Source organism: Vulpes lagopus, chromosome 12 (genome assembly GCF_018345385.1).
Source record: "Vulpes lagopus strain Blue_001 chromosome 12, ASM1834538v1, whole genome shotgun sequence".
In the NCBI taxonomy this organism is placed as follows: domain Eukaryota; kingdom Metazoa; phylum Chordata; class Mammalia; order Carnivora; family Canidae; genus Vulpes; species Vulpes lagopus.
This window is the reverse complement of record NC_054835.1, coordinates 23,564,871-23,584,599: the sequence shown is the minus strand read 5'-3', so window position 1 is coordinate 23,584,599 and position 19,729 is coordinate 23,564,871. Positions and strand designations below refer to the sequence as shown.

Genomic DNA, 19,729 nt, shown 5'->3' with positions numbered 1-19,729 from the left:
TGCATAATTTTTTAGCTATGTAACTTAATAAAATACATAATCTTAACTTTAACCTCTACAAAATGGGGATAATTACTGACACACTCTCATAGTGGTCAAGTATCAATTAAATCACAGAATGCAAAAGCATTTCACAAAATACAAAGCACAATTTTAAAAAACTAATTAAAAAATTTCTTAAAAAGGGATGCCTGGGTGGCTCAGTGGTTAAGCACCTGCCTTTGGCCCAGGGCATGATCCTGGGGTTCCAGGGTCAAGTCCTACATCAGGCTCCCTGCATGGAGCCTGCTTCTCTCTCTGCCTATGTCTCTGCCTCTCTCTGTATCTCTCATGAATAAATAAAAATCTTTCAAAAAAAAATTTTTAAGAAAGAACAAGCTCCTCATATCTAAAACTTTAAAAAAACTATAAAATGAAAACAAAAATTAAGAAAAGAAAATCATAAAACCTGTACACTTATTAGTAAATATTCACCTACCTATACTAACACAGAAAGCATATTTGGAGTATCTGAAATGTGTGGACAGGTTTTAGCACTTTTTGATTTTTTTGTCTCTGAAAAGGTAATACATTAAAATGGCTAAAAAAAATAAAATGGAAATAAAAGCATTGACAAGTCTCCTTGTATACCTAGGTTTTTATTTAATCTCAGATATAAAGCAGAAATCCAAAATTTTTTTAACATTTAAACCATATGCATTCATATACAGCTAAACAGTAATTTTACAAATAACACATTTCATAAGAATCAAACCACAATGCTGACAATTTCCACATTCTTCATAACACAAAACTATGAAATTCATACTTCAAAACTTTTCTGGAAAAAATGTGCAAAGCTAGGAGTTTGATGGTGAAGTCTATTTAATACCCAAAGTGTTATTTCCACTGCCCAATACAATCTCAGTGCTTTTACTGTTTCCTTACCCTCCTGATGATTCCGTGTTTTGCTGTCCCTGGTTATTGTAAGACGGCTGGCCATATGAGCTCTGCTTTTGGTTCTCATAACCACTGTAGGATTGTGAATAACCTAAAGATTGGAAAGATATACCATTTAGTAAATGTTCTGATTTTTTAATTTCTAAAAAAGCAAATTTAACAAACCAGTCGAACCTGATTGGCTTTGTCCATAGCTGGAGTAGCCGCCATAGTTCTGTCCATATGAGGAATCAGTAGTTTGTCCATAGCCAGAATAGCTCTGAAATTTAGGTAAATAAAAGTTTCATTCTCTACTTAGTTAAAATTACTATTTAAAAAAGCACAATTTATATTTTAACCTACTTGTGGTGCTTGTCCATAACCTTGGCTGCCTTGATTTCCATAGGAAGAATAACTGTAAAAGAAAAATGTACTTGAAAGAGATATGCTAGAACTTAAAAGCTTAAAAAAAAACCCTATCTTCATTTTCAACTCTGCACAAGCTTCTCCTCTAAGCAATGGCCAATATGTCTGTCTTTTAGAGTCTAAATTGAAAGGTGATGACCAGACTGTTAAGACATAAATGAAGTCACTCCCAGACTCTTGAATACCAAACAAGCACCTAAAGTTTAGCTTTGACAATCTTTCACAAATGTAACTAGGTTAGAACTAGAAAATCTCAAGAGAATTATACTTGGGTGTGGGGAGTGATTACATGGAAGCAAGACCCATAATAAAAATCTGAGACAGAAAAATAACTTTTTAAGTTAACACTTTAATCAAATTAGCTATGTTTTCACAGATTAATTTCTTCCCACCATCTTAAATCTACCTTTCAATTCCTAGAAAAGGCACTATAGGCATTAAAAGTCCAATTCCTGCCTCAGTAATTAAAAGCATGTATATCTTCCTTCAGAGTACTATCACAGAATGAAATTATATTGTATCTCCAGTGTCCTAACCCAGTCTGGCATATAGTTTGTTGACTGAATCAGTTTACCTTCCTCAGATTTGAACTTTAATTTTACAGCATGTAAATCCTAACAAGTCAGAAACAAACTTTCTCAAAATATGCCCCTCCCGCCTAAATATTTGCAAAAAAAAAAAAAAAACCTTTTTATCAATCTAGAGCTATAAAGTGCTAACAGAATTTAGCTTTATAAAATATATTTCACTGAATAAACATTTGCTAGTTGCCTATTATGAGGTTAGCACTACTCTAAGAGAACAGAAAAGTAAGTCAAACCAGTTTTGTTCTTATGAATATCAAAACTTGAGGACAGAAGACACCTGAGATGCTATTCTGAATATCTCACATTGAGATGCAAAAACATTTATAGTGTAACTTGAAGGCTGTGTTTCTGGCAAGTAAAAGAACCCACTGCATGCATATAGTCACATAAAAACAGACTTTTTATTTTAAGCATGGCAAGGAGTCCTTTTAAAATGCTCAACATTTCTATTATAGTGCTTAAAGAAAATCTGCTCTGAAAAATAAATAACATATTATATACAATCAAAAACTGAAATGCTGGGGCGCCTGGGTGGCTCAGATGATTAAGCATCTGCCTTCTGCTCAGGTCATAATCTCAGAGTCCTGGGATCAAGTGCCACATTGGGCTCTCTGCTCCACAGGAAGCCGCTTCTCCCTCTCCCTGCCACTCCTCCTGCTTGTGCTCTCCCTCTCTGTCAAATAAATAAGTAAATAAATAAATAAATAAATAAAATCTTTAAAAAAAAATAACCTGAAATGCTTTCTCAAAGAACCTGTTATATAGTTCAATTGTTTAAATCTTTTTAATAGGGATCCCTGGGTGGCGCAGTGGTTCGGCGCTTGCCTTTGGCCCAGGGCGCGATCCTGGAGACCCGGGATCGAATCTCACATCGGGCTCCCGGTGCATGGAGCCTGCTTCTCCCTCTGCCTGTGTCTCTGCCTCTCTCTCTCTCTCTGTGACTATCATAAATAAATAAATAAATATTCTTTTAAAAAAATAAATAAATAAAAAATAAATCTTTTTAATAGTTTCATTTTAAAAATTTCCTGAAGAAAACATACTATAAAATACCTATGAGATTTGTTTTAATCTCTAGGGGGCCCCTGTATTTACAGATTCAAGTGGCTTTTTTAAAAAGGAAAAAATGTTTTAGTACATATGTACATAGGCCTTTCCCCCTTGACAAGCTAACATTTAACTCTAAGAAATCCAGATACCAAATCTCAAAAGGAATGCTTGACTAAACATATCTTTTTTCGGGCAGCCCCGGTGGCACAGTGGTTTAATGCCGCCTGCAGCCCGGGGTGTGATCCTGGAAACCCAGGATCGAGTCCCACATCGGGCTTCCTGCATGGAGCCTGCTTCTCCCTCTGCCTGTGTCTCTGCCTCTCTCTCTGCTGTCTCTGAATGAATAAATAAATAAATCTTTAAAAAAAAAAAAAAAAGAACATATCTTTTTTCCCCTCAGTTCTACTCTTACATAGTATTATTAAAATGTGTATACTTTACCTTTGCTGGTCACCCCCAGACTGACCGTAAGTTCCAGAATCTAAAACACATAAAAAGAATTTTAAATCTTATTTAAAATTATGCTTCCCTCAAAGGCTGACTTTAGCTTTTATAGATGAAATGTGGTAAGAAATTGTAGTAGAAACAAGAAGAAAACTAGTTAAAATTACTGTGTTTACAGTAACTATATCTTTGAAAAAGAGCACTCTATTAAATGTGTCCTGATGGTCACAAGAACCAAGTGAACAAATATATAACCATCAAAGAAAAATTCATCCTTTTTTAACAAAAGCTCAACTCAAGCTACCTGTATATACAAAAAGACATCTACTGAAACTAATCAAGACCAAAAAACGGGGGGTGGGGGGTGGGTTGGGGTGGGCTACACTCTGACAAGATAAATCCCCAGGATTACATTGACTTGTGAATCCTCAGCAGCCCAACAGACTTCATTCCCCTATAATGGACTGGTTTGGCTGCCAGCAGCAACTAATAGATCTCTGAACTTTGGTAAAAGCAGCTAAGTTAGTTGTTTAGCCCAAACTTTACCAAGCTTCCAAGGACTTGACCAACCGGTACACCAACTCAGCAATACCTGCTTCGCGCTTCCTTTCCAGCAATAAAAGCTACCGAGGAATATAAGACTTAATTAAATAATGTCAAAAAAACTTTTTTTAACCATGAGCTTTTCTCAATAACTCAAAATGTCAGGTATATCCAAAACTTTTGAAGAGGCTCTGTCCTTTACGTTTCTACTGTCAAACGAATGACCTAAGCTTATTAGTAATGAATAAAAGTAATATTATATGAAACATTCTTACAACTGCAAAAAATAACTCCATCTGAAACTGAAACTACTGACCATTAGGGCCAATCTCATCCAACATGAAACAAAATCATTTGCTGTCAAACAGTTCTGAAAACCCACCAGAAATCAAATGAGTGACATCTTCATTCAATTCACATAAAGCTACAATATGAAAACATTGCCACTGGCAGTAGAAATAAAGGACAACAAATTTGCCACTCATCAGTAGCAGAAATATACAATCAGATTCAACAAAATTATTCTTCTAAATCCTTAATTATAAGAATATTGAATGAAATCCTGACAAACTACTTCCTTCTATGAATGTAAAGGACTTAAGGCTGAGATGAAAAATTATGCACCACTGCCATACCCATAATAAAATGACCACGGATTGATTCATAGCTAATTAACCAAATACACTATGAAAAGCACTCAGAATCTAATTGGACCAGAGATTAGATACATCCACCAAATGAGAAAGGCAATTAGCTCCAACCAAATCAGAAACTAAAAAGGATTATGAAGGGCAAGATGGGGTGTATGTGTAAAACTTAAGGTACCCTGGGGATAAAAGCAGCTTTGGCTTCAATTACATCACAAGGCATAGATGGGGGGTTCTCCCAATGAGAGTGGAGTCCAAGATCTGTTTATTTCCCTTTCACTCAAGCAAAATTATATAAGTACACAGCATATATAGGTCATGTAACCCTGGCTCAAATCCAGGAAGTATGAGAGTTAATTTTAACCCAGTCACCTTGGTCCTCTGAAATTTTATAATTTTTTATATGACTTTAGTTGGCTGACTTTAAAACTCCAGAAAATATATATATTGACTAGTAAGTACGGCCCTTAGTATAAATAGTGAGGAAATACAGAGGTCTTATATTCATCAAAGAAAATGAGTTTGTAAATATTATTAACAGTATTTCAAACTACTGCTCTTAATGAACCTTGTGTCTGAATCCATGATTTAGAAATGCTTTCATTTCCAAGTGTATAGGGTTTTGATTCTGTTTTTGTCTTCCAGTTATTGCAGCCAGAAAAGATATTTTCTCTATTGTTCCTGGTACTTATTAGGATTTGCTCTTTTTTGCTTTTCCCCCTTGGTAAAGATTTTACTTGCATAAATGCCCTTAATGTGCTTGAAAAGAACTGTGTATTTCCTAAATGTTGAGTAAATACTGTTAAGTCTAGATACTTGTTGGTTATTTCATACTAATAACATTCGGTCCACTTAACCTATTAACGACACAGAAAGGTATACTAAAAAAAAACCTCCATTTGGCCATAGACTTGTCAATTCTATTTTTTTTTGCTTTCTGTATTTTGAGGCTATACTGTCACGCAGATGAAAGTACAGATTTATAAACTTGTGATGAATATCCTTTTAACATTACATTATGATTAAAAATGTCCCAAATTTATTTTGACTGTTAATATAACTAAATAATCTTGCTTTTGGTTGGTGTTTGCCTGGTTAATCTTCTATTTCTTTATTTCCAACATTTCTTATTCTTGTTTTAGGTATATCATTTCTGAACAATATACAGATCATTTTTTTCCCATTGTGAAACTTTCAACTGGCATTTTCACATTTTTTACTACTACTTTTTATTTCTTCTTACATGCCTATATATTAGATTTTACTTACTAGGGTTTTCTTTTTCCTTGTAACTCCTTTCCTGTCTCCTAGATTTTCTTTACTGTTTTTCCCCTATTGCTTTGGAAGTTAAACATTCAATTTTCTTTAATGTTATCACTCATAATTTAATATGTTCAATTTTTAACGTGCACTCTTGACAAAATTCAAAATGATCTTCAACCTTCACTAGAATTAATCACAATACTACAATGGCAACCACAGCCTTCACATGTTATTTTGCTTCCATTTTTTAACTTCCAAATGTAATCACCTTAACTTCAATGTTCCATTCTGTTAATACTTGCTTTTTATTTACCGTGTTTGCTTCTATTGTTTTTTGCATGCTAGTTCTCCTTTCTGGATTCAATTTTTCTTTAGCTCCTTTGGCAAAGGCCTGAAAGTGGTATTCTTAGTCTTTAGACTTGGGATCATTTCATTATTTTCCAGTTTCTTAGAACTTTAAAGTCTACCAATCTTCCTCTGGTAGGCAATTGGTATTTCATAATCTAAAGCTTCACATCAACGTATCTAGGTATTAACTGATTTGTAATGTCTCACATTTGAAACTACTTATTGATTCAAAATACTCATCAATCTTAGAGAATTCTCAACTCTAATATTGATTCCTATTTTCTTAGGAGATATATTATACACATATTAAATGTATGACGTCGCTTCTTAACCTGTTTCTTAATCTTGTTTTTTATCTCCTGAATTGGATTGTGGGTAATTGTCTTCTACTTCACTAATTTCTTCTGCTAGGTCTGCAATTCAACTTAACCACAGTTTCTACTTCTAGTAGATATACTTGGTTCTTTTTATTTTTTTTTTTTAAGATTTTTATTTATTTATTCATGAGAAACACACACACAGAGAGGCAGAGACATAGGCAGAGACAGAAGCAGGCTCCTCACAGGAGCCCGAAGTGGGACTCGATCCCGGAACTCCAGGATCACACTCTGAGCCCAAGGCAGATGCTCAACCACTGAGCCACCCAGGCATCCCTACTTGGTTCTTTTTAAATCTACATGGCCTTTCTTCATATCTTGGTCTTAGGGTTAACTCCTTCTGTTAGGTTTTTAACAATTTCAAACATAGATTTGCTTTCATATTACCTGCTAGGGGTTCTAACCTCGTTTGTCTCAAACTCTCATTTTGGTGAACTGTTTCTGAGTTCTATAATTCTTTAATCTGAATCTTTTGTGAATCTTATTTTTCCTAGAAAAGTCCTGTGACCTAGGCTGTGAAATTTCCTCCAGAAAAGGTTTTTCATTTGTTTCTACCAGGTGCCCCAAGGTTATTACCAGCCCAGAACCAATTTTTGTTAATTTCTTGGCTTAAGTCTTCCTGGACTCCCATAACTAGCCTAAATATACACCCAAATTGTATGAAGCACAGTTCCCAGGTTACAAATTCTCAGGAAAAGAATTTTTTCACTCAGGGCCCAAGGTTCCTTATTATCCGTTATGCTGATACAAAGGTTTTTTTTCTAGTTTATTCTTTCACTAAAGACAGTCTTTCAAACATCTAGGTTTAGGTAAGGTCTCAGTTCCCATTACCTGACTCTAACAGTCTCAAGGTTTCATCTATCCTTAGTTACTTGGATGATAAAGTCTCAGGGCACCTAGGTGGCTCAGTTGGTTAAGTGTCTGCCTTTAGCTCAAGTCATGATCATGGAGTCCTGGGAATGGCACCAAATCAGGCTCCCAGCTCAGCTGGGGGCCTGCTTCTCCCTCTCCCTCTGCCCCTTACCCAAGTCTTTAAATGATGGGACCTACACCCTCCTTTTCAGAGCAACTGTCAAGCTAGCTCTAAGCTGGCTGGCTTCTACTTCATTTCTGGCAGTTAGGTCTTGCCCTTTCTTTTTTGTAAATTCTTCCACTTCTGGTGTTCGTAGATAGAGGATTTTCGATTTATTTTGGTCTGCCATATTGCCAAAATGAGAAGTATCAAAATTTTGTTAATTTTTGTATGTATAACTGATATTAAATTTGATTCTAACTTGAAGGTGTCGAATAGTTCACATTAGTAAACAATATTTGAATGTCTGATAATCTGACAATATTTACAATTTTTACTTATTTATGGACTATGTAAGCACTTATATTTTATTAACCTTATAAGTTTTCTCTGTCAGGCATCTGGAGTGGTTGAGCCTGAAAATGTTTAAAGGATTAACTAAACTTAATGCAATTAGCTATTTATGGGGAGTTTACTATAACATTTATTAACTGAAACATTCGCCAAAAAAAACAAGTCAAAAGCGTACTTCTTTTTTATAAAGTCAGAAGTATTTTCATACATGTTTCACAAAATGTATAAACAGTATATAACACTAAGTAGAACTTAAAGATTCTCACTTTAATGGACTTCATTTAGAAACAATCAATTATTATAATGTTCTTTTTACATGTGAAAGCCAATCTTGTTATTTAAAAAACTTAACTTACAAAGTGACAAGTATCTAGTGTCTTGGTACTTTGAAGGTCACTACTAATGGATAAACCAGCTTACACTCTAATATGACACACTGATAATCCTGAATTTTGCAGATGGTAACCTCTAAAATTTAATCTTCCATAAAAGCTACGCAGTCTTATAAAAACAGCCATTGTTTTACACCAATAAAAATGTTCAAAATCAAGACACACCAATAGTTTTTAATGTCCATTAAAACGATAAATTTCCCCATGAGGGTAGGACAATCTTTTTATTTTCTTTCCAAACCATGGGATGGGTCACACACTGCCTAAGGACATACTTCTAGATACTTCTGTGGAGCTTTATCAGACTTCATTACAAATTATGCACCCAGTAAAAGATGTACCAATGTCTACTTTTTTCTTTGTGCAAGGATTAAATGCTGAAAGAAGAGAGAAATCCTGTGCAGTTAACAGCCTCTTCCATCAGCTAAGTGCCCCCTTCCACAAAAGCTCAATATTCAGGCTTAACATTAATGTTACTCTAAGGAATGTTTATTATTCTCCTGTCCAGCCAGTCTTGTTAACTGGCCTCATCTCAGCCTGATACTTGCTTTTTGTCACATCACTTCCAACCTTCTACAAGACTGGATCTGCAGGGGGCAGGAGAAGCGGGGATTGTTTGGTTGTGGTTTTTTGTTTTAATACCAACAGGTCCTCCCTTAAAAAATGTAAGACTGTGCCAGCAGTCACTTTCATCCCGATCGTAGGGCTTCAAGGAAACGTTCTGCTTTTCCACGTAAAACGTGACCTATCATGATGTTTTCTAGCAAGTGAATAGCTGGATCTCTGCAGCCTGTGAGGTGCCCACAACAGAGGATCTTGTGCGGTTAACGAGGGCAGCTAAATCTAGAGAGCATTCGTGTTCCAGACTTTGTATTCGAGTTTAGCAGGATCTGAACTGACTGCCCTGAAGAGATCACTGCCTTTCGTGTAAGACTGCCTTTCCTCTGGCCTGCATGCTTTAAGGTGAACGCCACATGTACCTACAGAAGTCTATCCAGAATAGAAAAAGCTCACTTTCAGGCTCTTGTGGGAGATAAACAACTGGAGGAAGGGGAGAAAAATGAAGAGGGTGAGGAGGACGCTGAATTATATGCAAACACCCCCATTCAAATCCGAGTGGTTTACGGTAGTGGGAAATGTCGGTAAGTAGGATTTCGTGCAAGGCAACGTCCTTTGAAAGGGCTCCCAGAGCGTCAAGACCCCCACCTGATGAATGGGTGAGTCAGGAAGGCCCAGCTCCACTTCACAGATGGGGAAACTGAGGTACGAGGCGGCGAGACGGCTGGCCCGAGGCCTCGCTGAAAGATCTGAGGCGGAGCGGAGAACCAGAAGCACCGATTCTCTCAGGCGGATGCTCTAATCACGGGCTCCCCCCGCCCCTGCGATGGCGTAGACGGCCTCCGCCCCCCCCACCCCCCCACCAACTCACACACCCTCCCCGGGAGCTGCACGTCTCCTCAGGTTCCAAGGACACGGTCAAAAAAAAGGAGGGAGCCCGATGCGCTCCCGCCGAGATTTGCAGACGGAGAGCGTTGGGAGCGTGCGTCCCTTCAGTCCAATATGGCGGCGGCCCCGGCCGCCCCCCCACCCCAAGCCTCCCTCAGGGCCGGAGGCTCTCCCTCGGGGCCCCCAGGTGGGCGGGAAGACTGCCCAACCCCGCCAGGCCCCTTCTCGCCGCTGCCGCTGCTCGCTGAAGGAGTCACCTACCCGACATGACTAACGGCCGCAGCGCGGAGCCCCCAGAGCCCGCCGAGAACAAGGAATAGGAAAGCCAGGCGGCGCGGCGGCCGGAGCTGTACTGAGGGCGGCGCGGCGAGCTGAGCCCGACTGCGGGGCCTCGGCAGCCAATCAGAGGCCGGAGGACGGTACCACCGCGCCACGGCGCGAGGGGTGGTTCTGTACGAGCACCAGCCTCCGAACGCCGCGGACTTCAGAAACTGCCTCTCTTCTCCCCTCCGCGGGCGGTACCATTATTGAGAGGGAATTGAGAAGAGAAAGTACCAAAGCCGCCAGGAGCGTGGGGGAGGGAGCCGAGCCTACTCTCTCCGTCCTAGTTACAGTCCTACTTCTGAGTTTTATTGCGGCTGACAGAATTCGAGGTTGGGAAGCGAAAGAGGGGAGGCCTTATAAACACGGACTATTCGGTTAGAAAAGGCCTCTTTTCCCCTGAAATTCTGAATGGTATGCCCTCGCTCGCTCCGCGGTGGTTGCGGACAGCTGGAGCCACCTGGGGGCGTTGGGTGTCGCCGAGCGCGGGGACGGGAAAGTCGTGATCGCCTCCCGGTCTAACTACCTTGTCAAGTGAAACACAGGCTGCAAGGTGAGACTGGAACAAATGCGCGCATTAAAACGAAACCACAGGGACGCCTGGGTGCTCAGCGGTTGAGCGTCTGCCTTCGGCCCAGGACGTGGTTCTGGGATCTGGGATCTGGGATCTGGGATCCGGGATCGAGTCCCTCATGGGGCTCCCTGCGAGGAGCCTGCTTCTCCCTCTGCCTGTGTCTCTGCCCCTCTCTCTCTCTCTCTCTCATGAATACATAAAAACAAAAACGAAACCACGCGCATACCCAGCCTTGAGAATGTGGTGGGGTGGGAGGTCGAGCTTTAGTTTTCAGGGCTGTCGTAATGGCCAGCTCTAATTAGCCGGCACCTTACATCATCTCATTTAATTCTCACAACACACTGATGAAATATTATCCTGACGTTACAGGCGTGATTACTCACTTGCCCTAGGTCGCACAACTAGTAAATGGCCAACGTGAAATTCGAATCCCAGTAACCAGACACCTTTGCCTGTGGGTTTAACCAGTACGCTGCACTCGCCTGGTGGGCGCTGGAGCTCCCGAGTATGAAATGAGGCTGTGAAAGCTCAAGAGAGTACAAAAGGACATTTTCCCCCAAGGGCATCGCAACATGTGAATGGAGCCAGAGAAGAAGAGCGAGAAGTTGACCAAGTGAAGTGGGGTAATAAAGCGCTTTACACTAGTTGTAAAACAAGTAATTCTGTGTGGTTGGAGTTTACTCTCCAGGGAAGAATGGTAGATGAGGCCAGAAAAGTAGAGGGCTAAATAGTCCATACCTTACAAAATACAGTGCATTAGGTTTTGTGCTTTATCTTGAGGGCGCTGGGAAGCCAGAGGATTTTAAAGGAAGGTCACATTTGCATTTCCAGCCTGCGGTATGAAGAATGAATGGAGATGAGAGATGCCTAAAAAAGCAAGGGGGCCAATGCGATCATTCTGGTGAGAGATCACAGTGCCCTGGAATTATGTTATAACTTGGGGATAGAGGTAAATGAAGAGAGATCCCTGAGATAATTCTGTGGTAGACCGGGCAAGATCTAGTGACCAATTTGGGAGAGAGGAGCTAAGGGAGAGTGAGAAGTGAATTACGAGTTTCCCACTTAGATGAGTGGTCAGATGGTGATATCATTCACTGTGGGGGGGAACAGGAGGAGGAGCAAGCTGGAGGTGAAGGTAGAGGGGTAAGTTCAGAATTAACATCTTCAGGTCAGAAAAATGACATGAGGTCATCTCTCCTCATCATACACTATCAGTAATTGAACACTCAACTTTAGATATCGAGGGTCACAGAGCTCTCTGGATACGTCCAAACAAGCAAAGTTAAAGGAATAAAAATTCCTTCATGACTAAAAATGATTCAGCCATTCAGCCTGTACACTGAGGAAGGCAACCCAGAGGGGGAAATGATGGGCATGTGCAATCACAGGAGAGCATTGTGTTAGGGTTGGGGTAAACTTCTAGATTGTTCTTTTTTTATTTTATTTTTTTACTATTGGGTTTTTTTTTTTTTAAGATGGAAATACAAAAGGTATTGTTCATCATTGTCCCCTTAAGTTTGTACCATCAGTTCATTCATTCATGCATGTATGCATTCTTCACTCAACTGCCATCTCCTGAGGTCCACTTGATGTCAGGCCTTGGAAGGCCTGGAGGTAGAGAAATAGGAAGCACAATGATCCTGTCCTCCAGAAACTCCAGTCTCATAAAAAAGACAATACAAACCTTTTTTTTTTTTTTTTTAAGATTTCATTTATTTATTCATGAGAGACACAGAGAGAGGCAGAGGGAGAAGCAGGCTCCATGCAGGAAGCCCAATGTGGGACTCGATCCTGGGACTCCAGGATCACGCCCTGAGCCGAGGGTAGACGCTCAACTGCTGAGCCACCCAGGCATCCCACAGTACAAACCTTTAATTCCAAAAACCACTGAATGTGTTAGAATTGGAAGATGCAGAGGGTGCTCCGAAAACAGAGTAAGAGAACCTAGCCCACGCGAAGGATGGACAAGGTATTAAGGAAGGCTTCCTGAAGGAGATACCTCCTAAGCTGAATTTCAAAGAAAGAACAGGAATTAGGCCAGGGGTGTATATCAGGAACAGCATGCTCCGGGTAGAAAGGGCTGTATTTGCAGAGACTACAAGAGAGAAAAGTGCCAGGAATTGCAAGTGGTTCTGTCTGGTTTGTCTGTAGACCTGCAGAAGTGGACAGTGGTGATAAATGATGAGTGAAAGAAGTACACAGAAGCCACATCTTGAAGAGCTTTGTGTGCCTCACAGAGGAATTTGGATACTAAATCAAAAACAATAGAAAGAGGCACCTGGTTGACTCAATCCAAAGAGCAGGTGATTCTCGATCTCCAGGTGATGAGCTCAAGCCCCACGTTGGGTGTAGAGATTACTTTAAAAATAAAATCCTGGGCAGCCCTGGTGGTCTAGCGGTTTAGTGCCGCCTTCAGCCCAGGGTGTGATTCTGGAGTCCCAGGATCGAGTCTCATGTCGGGCTCTCTGCATGGAGCCTGCTTCTCCGTCTGCCTGTGTCTCTGCATCTCTCATGAATAAATAAATAAAATCCTTAAAACAGCAACAATATGGAACTTCTGGGGAATCTAATCAGAGGAATGACATTTAGATCTTTATATTCATTATTTCTTTTAATATTCTGGACAGCTCCATGAAACAGGTATTGCTGTTGTCCACGTTTTGTAGATGAGAACACTGGGGCTCCAGGAAGTGAATCTCTTTACCAAGTTTACACAGCTAATTAGGGACAGAAGCAGAGCTCGCATCCAGGCCTTTGGACCCAAGCCCAGGGTCCTTTTTTACAGCATCCCTGGTCTCTCAAACATGAAACACAGAACTCCTCCCAAGTCTGTATTGCTCTGGGGCTTCTTCCCAAGGGCCTTCTCTACCAGGAACTGATTCACATATTGAGTCCTGTTCCCTCCTGTTTTCCAGGCTTTTGCCTGTGAATGATTACTGGAACCAACTTTAATCTTCACCCAGCCATTCTTCATGCTACAGGATCCTGCTCCTTCTGCATCCACTATCCTGGCCTCACTCTGCACAGTTAGGGAAGACAGCAGGTACATTTTACACATCAGCTTTAGCAGACTGTACCTGGAAAGGTCTTAGTACAGGACCTGTTTGCCCTTGATCCATTCTTCAGGTTCTCACTTGGAGAGCTAACCCCACCCCAGGCTACCTTCCAGTTTCAGAGATTCCCTCAGGTGGTAGCTTCCAGCTAGAATTGGCCAATAGGCAACTTGGTGGAAAATCAGATGGTGAAAAAAGGGAGAAGCCTGGGTTATGTCTCCCCGTCCTTCTCTGCCATCAGCAGTGTCTCAAGCAGCATCTGTCTTCTCCAGAGAGCATTTCTATCTGTGACCCTGACTCCTGGGATCCTGTAATCTCAATCCTTCAACCCTTCCTCCATCACTCCAGCCTATGGCTGGTAGTCTTCTTGCTGTTAAAAATTTCTGAGTTGCTTCCATCTCCTGTTTGGCTTCCCAACCCTTCCACCACGGGTGTAGTCCCTTGTAGGGCCCTGTAAGGACAGTGAACTTTCTTAGAGTGAGAGGGGAAGCCAGGAGAGGGAGCCACTTAAGCAGAGCCACGATGGGATCTGACTTGTATTACTGGCGTTGCTCTGGCTGCTGTCTTGAGAATGGACCATAGGGGGCAGAAAGGTTATTGTTCCCACCAGAGTAAAAACCAGACCACAATGATCTTTTGTCTCTTTTGAAATCCTGTGGAACTCTTAGTTGTACCACATCTTTTGAGGCTTGCTACCTGATCAGATGCTGATTTGTTTTCCAGTTGGGTTGCCTAGTTCTCCTCTGAACTTCGCGTGTGTCACATAGTGCCTGAAAATGGTAGGCACTGGGACGCCTGGGTGGCTCAGTGGTTGAGCATCTGCCTTTGGCTCAGGGTGTGACCCCGCGGTCCTGGGATTGAGTCCCACATCAGGCTCCCTGCATGGAGTCAGCTCCTCCCTCTGCCTACGTCTCTGCCTCTCTGTGTCTCTGATGAATAAATAAATAAAATTAAAACAACAACAACAACAACAACAGTAGGCACTAAAAGGTGGGGACGGGGGAGTGCTTGTATTTAACGAATGAATAAATAAATGAGGGGGGAAATGGCATGACCTGTATGACTTGTCTGTAAACTCATCAAGCTCAAAGACCTTTTTTAAAGATTTTATTTATTTGAGAATGAGAGAAAGCATGAGCAGTTGGGAGGGGCAGAGGGAGAAGCAGACTCCCAGAGAAGCTGGGAGCCTAATGTAGGGCTCAATCCCAGGACCCTGAGATCCTAACCTGAGCCACCCAGGCACCCTCAAAGACCTTCTGTAGGAATTTGCTACATCTCCCACAAGGCACCAAGTAAGTGTTCACAGAGCATTGTTCAAAGACTGACAGCCGGCTCTGTGCCAGGTATCACAGGCTGTAAGCAGTCCTAGCCATCATCACCACCCTCCCACCCTTACCCCAGGAGATGTCCCTGGAGCTCTGCTCCAGCCTTCCTAGAGAGCAGGCCTCCTGCGAAGATTTCCCTGAGGCTCTGCACCGGCAGGAGTTGATTCCTTGCAAATGACCCATCCTCTGGACAGTGGCAGGCACTTCCTGTTTGGGGTGGAAAGGAACCAGACACTTTCCTGTTAGCAGGTCTTTTAAGCAAAGCAGCAGATGCTGAGCAGGTCCTGGCCAGCCTTTCAAGCCAGATGCCTGGCAGTTAGACAGTCTTTATGTGGAAGGGAAGTGGGGCACAGAGCCAGATTGGCTAGGCTTTTATTGTGCTCCTTGCAAGTCCCCTGGGTCCTGCTGTGTGTAAAAAACAAACCAGAAGAGGCTGTCGCCCTGCGCCCTGTAAAATCCTGCAAAATCGTGATGAGGATTAGGATAGATGGGGCTGCACTGAACCAGAAAGCACTCATTGCCTGGCAAGGAGGTGCTCGTGTGTTTGTCCTAGGGCAGGCTTGTGTATGTCATCTGGATATGAGCATATCCCAGCGTGAACCTGTGCAAAGAATACATGCATGTATGCACCCAATATCTACCACTTGATAGGATTTGACAGTTAGTAATTGTCTAGTTTGCTCCCTATAGCAAATCGGGGTAGCAGAAAAGGCAGGGATTATTGTCCTGTTTTAAAATGGCAGAAACTCAGAGAGGTTAGTAGACTTGCAAGGGATAACAAAGTAAGAACAGATTAAGATTCAAACCCAGGTCTGTCTCACTCCAAATTTTCTACTCACTGCTTTTTCCAATCCCCTATGAGCATGTGCATGTTTGTTTCGGTACAGGGAGGTAGATAGGCAGGTAAACTTGTGAACGTGACCCAGACTAACGAGAGCACATCCATATGTGCTAGAGAGAGGAAATTTCTCTTCCAGAGGCAGAAGTGGTTACTAAAGAGTGAGGACTTCTAAAATTGAATCACAGCTAAAAATCCACGGAGGTTATAGTCAATAATGAATCCAAATTATCACAGCTAACCTCCTTACAACTCTGGGGAACACTTCCTCTTCAGGACTCCCAAACTAATCCCATGTCCTTCTTTTTCTAATTCCTATGATTGTGATTTGGGGAGTTTGGTCATTCTGTTAGTGCTTTTCTCCAAAGCCCAGAATTCCTTCCGATAAAATCTACTTTGTGTTCTGCACACTTCCTGGGAAGGAGGAAGGGGCAGAGACAAAGCTAATTGTTTCTCATAAGAGAGAAACTGAGGCCCAGAAAGGGCCTTGTCCAGGTCCATACATCCTGCCTGATTCAAGGGGTCCTGGTCAGGAAGACAATTCACTGTCCAGCTGCTGCCTTCTGTCAGAGAAGAAAGAATGGCCCAGGCAGCTGCCAGCCACTCCCTTGGGCATGCAACATGCCCAGGCTCTGGCATGAGTCTCACAGAAATCCTGTCCACTCTGGGAGAATTGGGAGGAACTGTGGATTTGAACTGAGCCCCAGTGCAGAGAGAGAGGGAGGGGAAGCAGCTCTTTCTGAAGAGGAGGAATGGAGAGGATTGCCTGCCTAGCTGGATCAGGAACTTGTTCAGCCAAGACAGGGAAGGAGGGAAGGAGAGAGCCAGACCCTTGGAAAACCTAGCCCCATCTTCTCCTTGATCATTGTTATCTAGTATTTAGTGATTTAGTAGGTCTGGCATTGAGCTCAGGAATCTGAATCTTGGGACACCTGGATGGCTTCATGGTTGAGCATCTGCCTTTGACTTGGGTCGTGATTCCAGGGTCCTGGGATTGAGTCCCACATCGGCCTCCCTGCGGGGAGCCTGCATCTCTCTCTGCCTTTGTTTCTGCCTCTTCTCTTTCGGTGTCTCTCATGAATAAATAAATAAAATCTTAAAAGAAAAAAAAGGAATCTGAATCTTTATTATGTGCCTCCAGGTGATTCAATGCAGGTGATCCAGTGATCTTTTGAGTTGAGGTGAGACAGTATAGCGTTTAGGAGCTCAAGGTCTGGGACACCTGGGTGCCTCAGCAGTTGGGCACCTGCGTTAGCCGGTCCTGGAGACCTGGAATCGAGTCCCACGTGGGGCTCCCTGCATGGAGTCTGCTTCTCCCTCTGCCTGTGTCTCTGCCTCTCTCTCTGTCTCTCATGAATTAAATAAATCCCTATAAAAAAAAAAAAGAGCTCAAGATCTGGAGTTATACTATCTGGGTTTGAACCCTGGCTCTGTTCCTAGATTTGTGACCTTGGATAAATGATATAATCTCTGTGCCTCCATTTCCTCATCTTTAAAATAAGGATGCTTATAATAGTAGCTTTCTCATAAGGAAGCTGCAAAGATTCAATGACACAATTTATGCAAAGCATATAACACATACATGGCACGTGTTAATTTCTCAGTGAGTATTAACCACTATTATTTGTTCCAATTCCTCATTCTCATCCCCACCCCCACTCCCACCAGAGGAAGAAATAATGGTATTGGATTAACACAGGAACTTGTCTTCACAGGATTGTTTTGGATGTGATTGATCCAAAACCATTCTCCCTCCCACCCCATCATTCTTCCGATGCTCTTGCTGTGGACTGAGCTTCTTCCAATGAAATACTCTGCCTTTCTCATCTTCCTTTCTCCATGCTCCTCTCAGATGGCACGCCACCCCATCCAAAGTGATTTGGCTTAGGATGTGTCCTGGAAAGTGAAAACATACAGCAAGTCAGTTGTGGAGCTGCATAGGCCCCTGGATTCCTGAAGAAGATCACAGAATTTGGTGCTCTGGGACTTAGTAATTTTTGAGGCAGAAAGGAATTGAAACTCCTGCTTACCCAGGTTCTAACCAAGGAAACAAGCTGTCTTCCTGGGAAATTGAGACATCCTATGCCAAAGTATGGTTGAAGCCCAGGATGAGTGCGTTCTGCATAAATTCTTGCACATCCAAGTCTGGATGGTATCTCCAAGGGACCACAAACAGATGAAGTGGAACAGGTGAGGATTGGATGAAATAATCTAACCAAGAACACAAAAGGAAAACAGAGGAAGTAAACGTTCAAACACAACCATGGTGGCTAGTTTTTGAGGTCCAGGGGCCATTGCTAACCTGGGAGGCAGAGAAAGGCAGGTTCAGCTCTCTGAGTGGCTCAATCGTTCCAGTCACTCAGCCCTCCAGGGAAGCACTGCTTCCAGCCTTCCTCTCTCCTCCCAGTGCAGCGTAAATGGACACCCTCTGGGATGTGCTGGAGAGAGGGGTGGAGAAATTCTGCCTGGAGGGAGAATTGGCAAATCTGGGCTTGACTCCAGCTTGGCCAACAGTGTCCTTGCCAGCTGGTGCTCCTCAGAGCTACCTGCCCTAAAGCAGAGTTGTATCTAGCCTTTCAAAATCCACCTATTGATGTGGAGAAAGGGGAACCCTCTTGCACTGTTGGTGGGAATGCAAACTGTTGCAGCCACTCTAGGAAACAGTACAGAGGTTCCTCAAAAAGTTAAAAATAGAACTACCTTATGATCCAGCAGTCACACTACTAGGTATTTACCCAGAGAATACAAACATAACAAGTCAAAGGGATACACACACCCCAATATTTATAGCAACATTATCCACAATAGTCAAGTTATGGAAACAGCCCAAGTGCCCATTAATTGATGAATGGATAAAGATGTGAGATATAGGTGTATATATATATATATATATATATTCTATTACATATATGTAATAGAATTTTACTCAGCCATAAAAAAGAATGAAATCTTGCCATTTGTAATAGCATGGATGGAGCTAGAGAGTACTGTGCTAGGCAAAATAACTCAGAGAAAGACAAATACTACAAATACTATATGATTTCACTCTTGTAGAAATTAAGAAACAAAACAAACAAAGGGGAAAAAAGAGAAGCAAACCAAGAAACAGACTTTTAACTCTAGGTAACAAAAACCAACGGTTATCAGAGGGAAGGTGGGGGATGGGTGAAATAGGGGGTAGGGATTAAGAAGTGCACTTGTGATGAGCACAGGTGTTATATGGAAGTGCTGAATCACTCTAACTGTATACCTGAAAGTAATATTACACTGTATGTTCACTAACTGAATTTAAATAAAAACCTAAAAAAAAGTCCTTGGTCAAGGGCAGTGTATGCCACATCACACATGCAACCTTCAGACAACACATGCACACAGACATATACACACACTCTAGGGTTGCTAGATAAAATAGAGGCCACCAAATTAAACTTGAATTTCATATTAACAATTAATCATTTTTTAGTCTAAGTATGTCCCAAATGTTGCATTAGTACATACTTATTCTAAAAAATTATTTGAATAAAATAAAAAAATAAATAAATAAATAAATAATTATTTGTCATTAATCTGGTGCTCAAATTTAACAGGACATCCTGTATTTTTATTTGCTAAATCTAGAAACGCTACCCCACCAGCTTCAGAATCTCCCTCCTCCCTTAGCTCAGGGCAGGACTTTGCTTGAACCTGCAGCCTGTCACAGTTCTGTCCTTAGTTGAGAACCTTCGTTCCAGTCTGCCCTGCTAGACTGAAAGCTCTCTGAGGGGAAGGCCCAGGCCTTGCCCACCATCTGTGGGCCTCCGTTCCAGGCAAG

At 41.9% G+C, this 19,729-nt stretch overlaps 1 protein-coding gene and 1 long non-coding RNA gene across 2 annotated transcripts in view; one reads left to right on the top strand and one right to left on the bottom strand.

The window, feature by feature from the left end:
• TAF15 (TATA-box binding protein associated factor 15) overlaps positions 1-10,180 on the bottom strand; it is a 30,010-nt gene extending 19,830 nt beyond the window's left edge. Inside the window, exons 1-5 of the mRNA XM_041725288.1 lie at positions 10,069-10,180; positions 3,423-3,462; positions 1,282-1,333; positions 1,114-1,198; positions 928-1,030 (exon numbers count right to left, since the gene is read on the bottom strand). Of these exons, the coding sequence (XP_041581222.1) occupies positions 928-1,030; positions 1,114-1,198; positions 1,282-1,333; positions 3,423-3,462; positions 10,069-10,075 (287 nt within the window). The 5' untranslated portion in view covers positions 10,076-10,180. The remainder of the gene's footprint in view (positions 1-927; positions 1,031-1,113; positions 1,199-1,281; positions 1,334-3,422; positions 3,463-10,068) is intronic.
• Positions 10,181-10,383: 203 nt separating this feature from the next.
• LOC121473511 lies at positions 10,384-17,757 on the top strand. The gene is made up of 3 exons (XR_005983158.1): positions 10,384-10,681; positions 11,072-11,325; positions 17,634-17,757. It is a non-coding gene; the product is annotated as an uncharacterized LOC121473511 (long non-coding RNA).
• Positions 17,758-19,729: the final 1,972 nt, after the last annotated feature.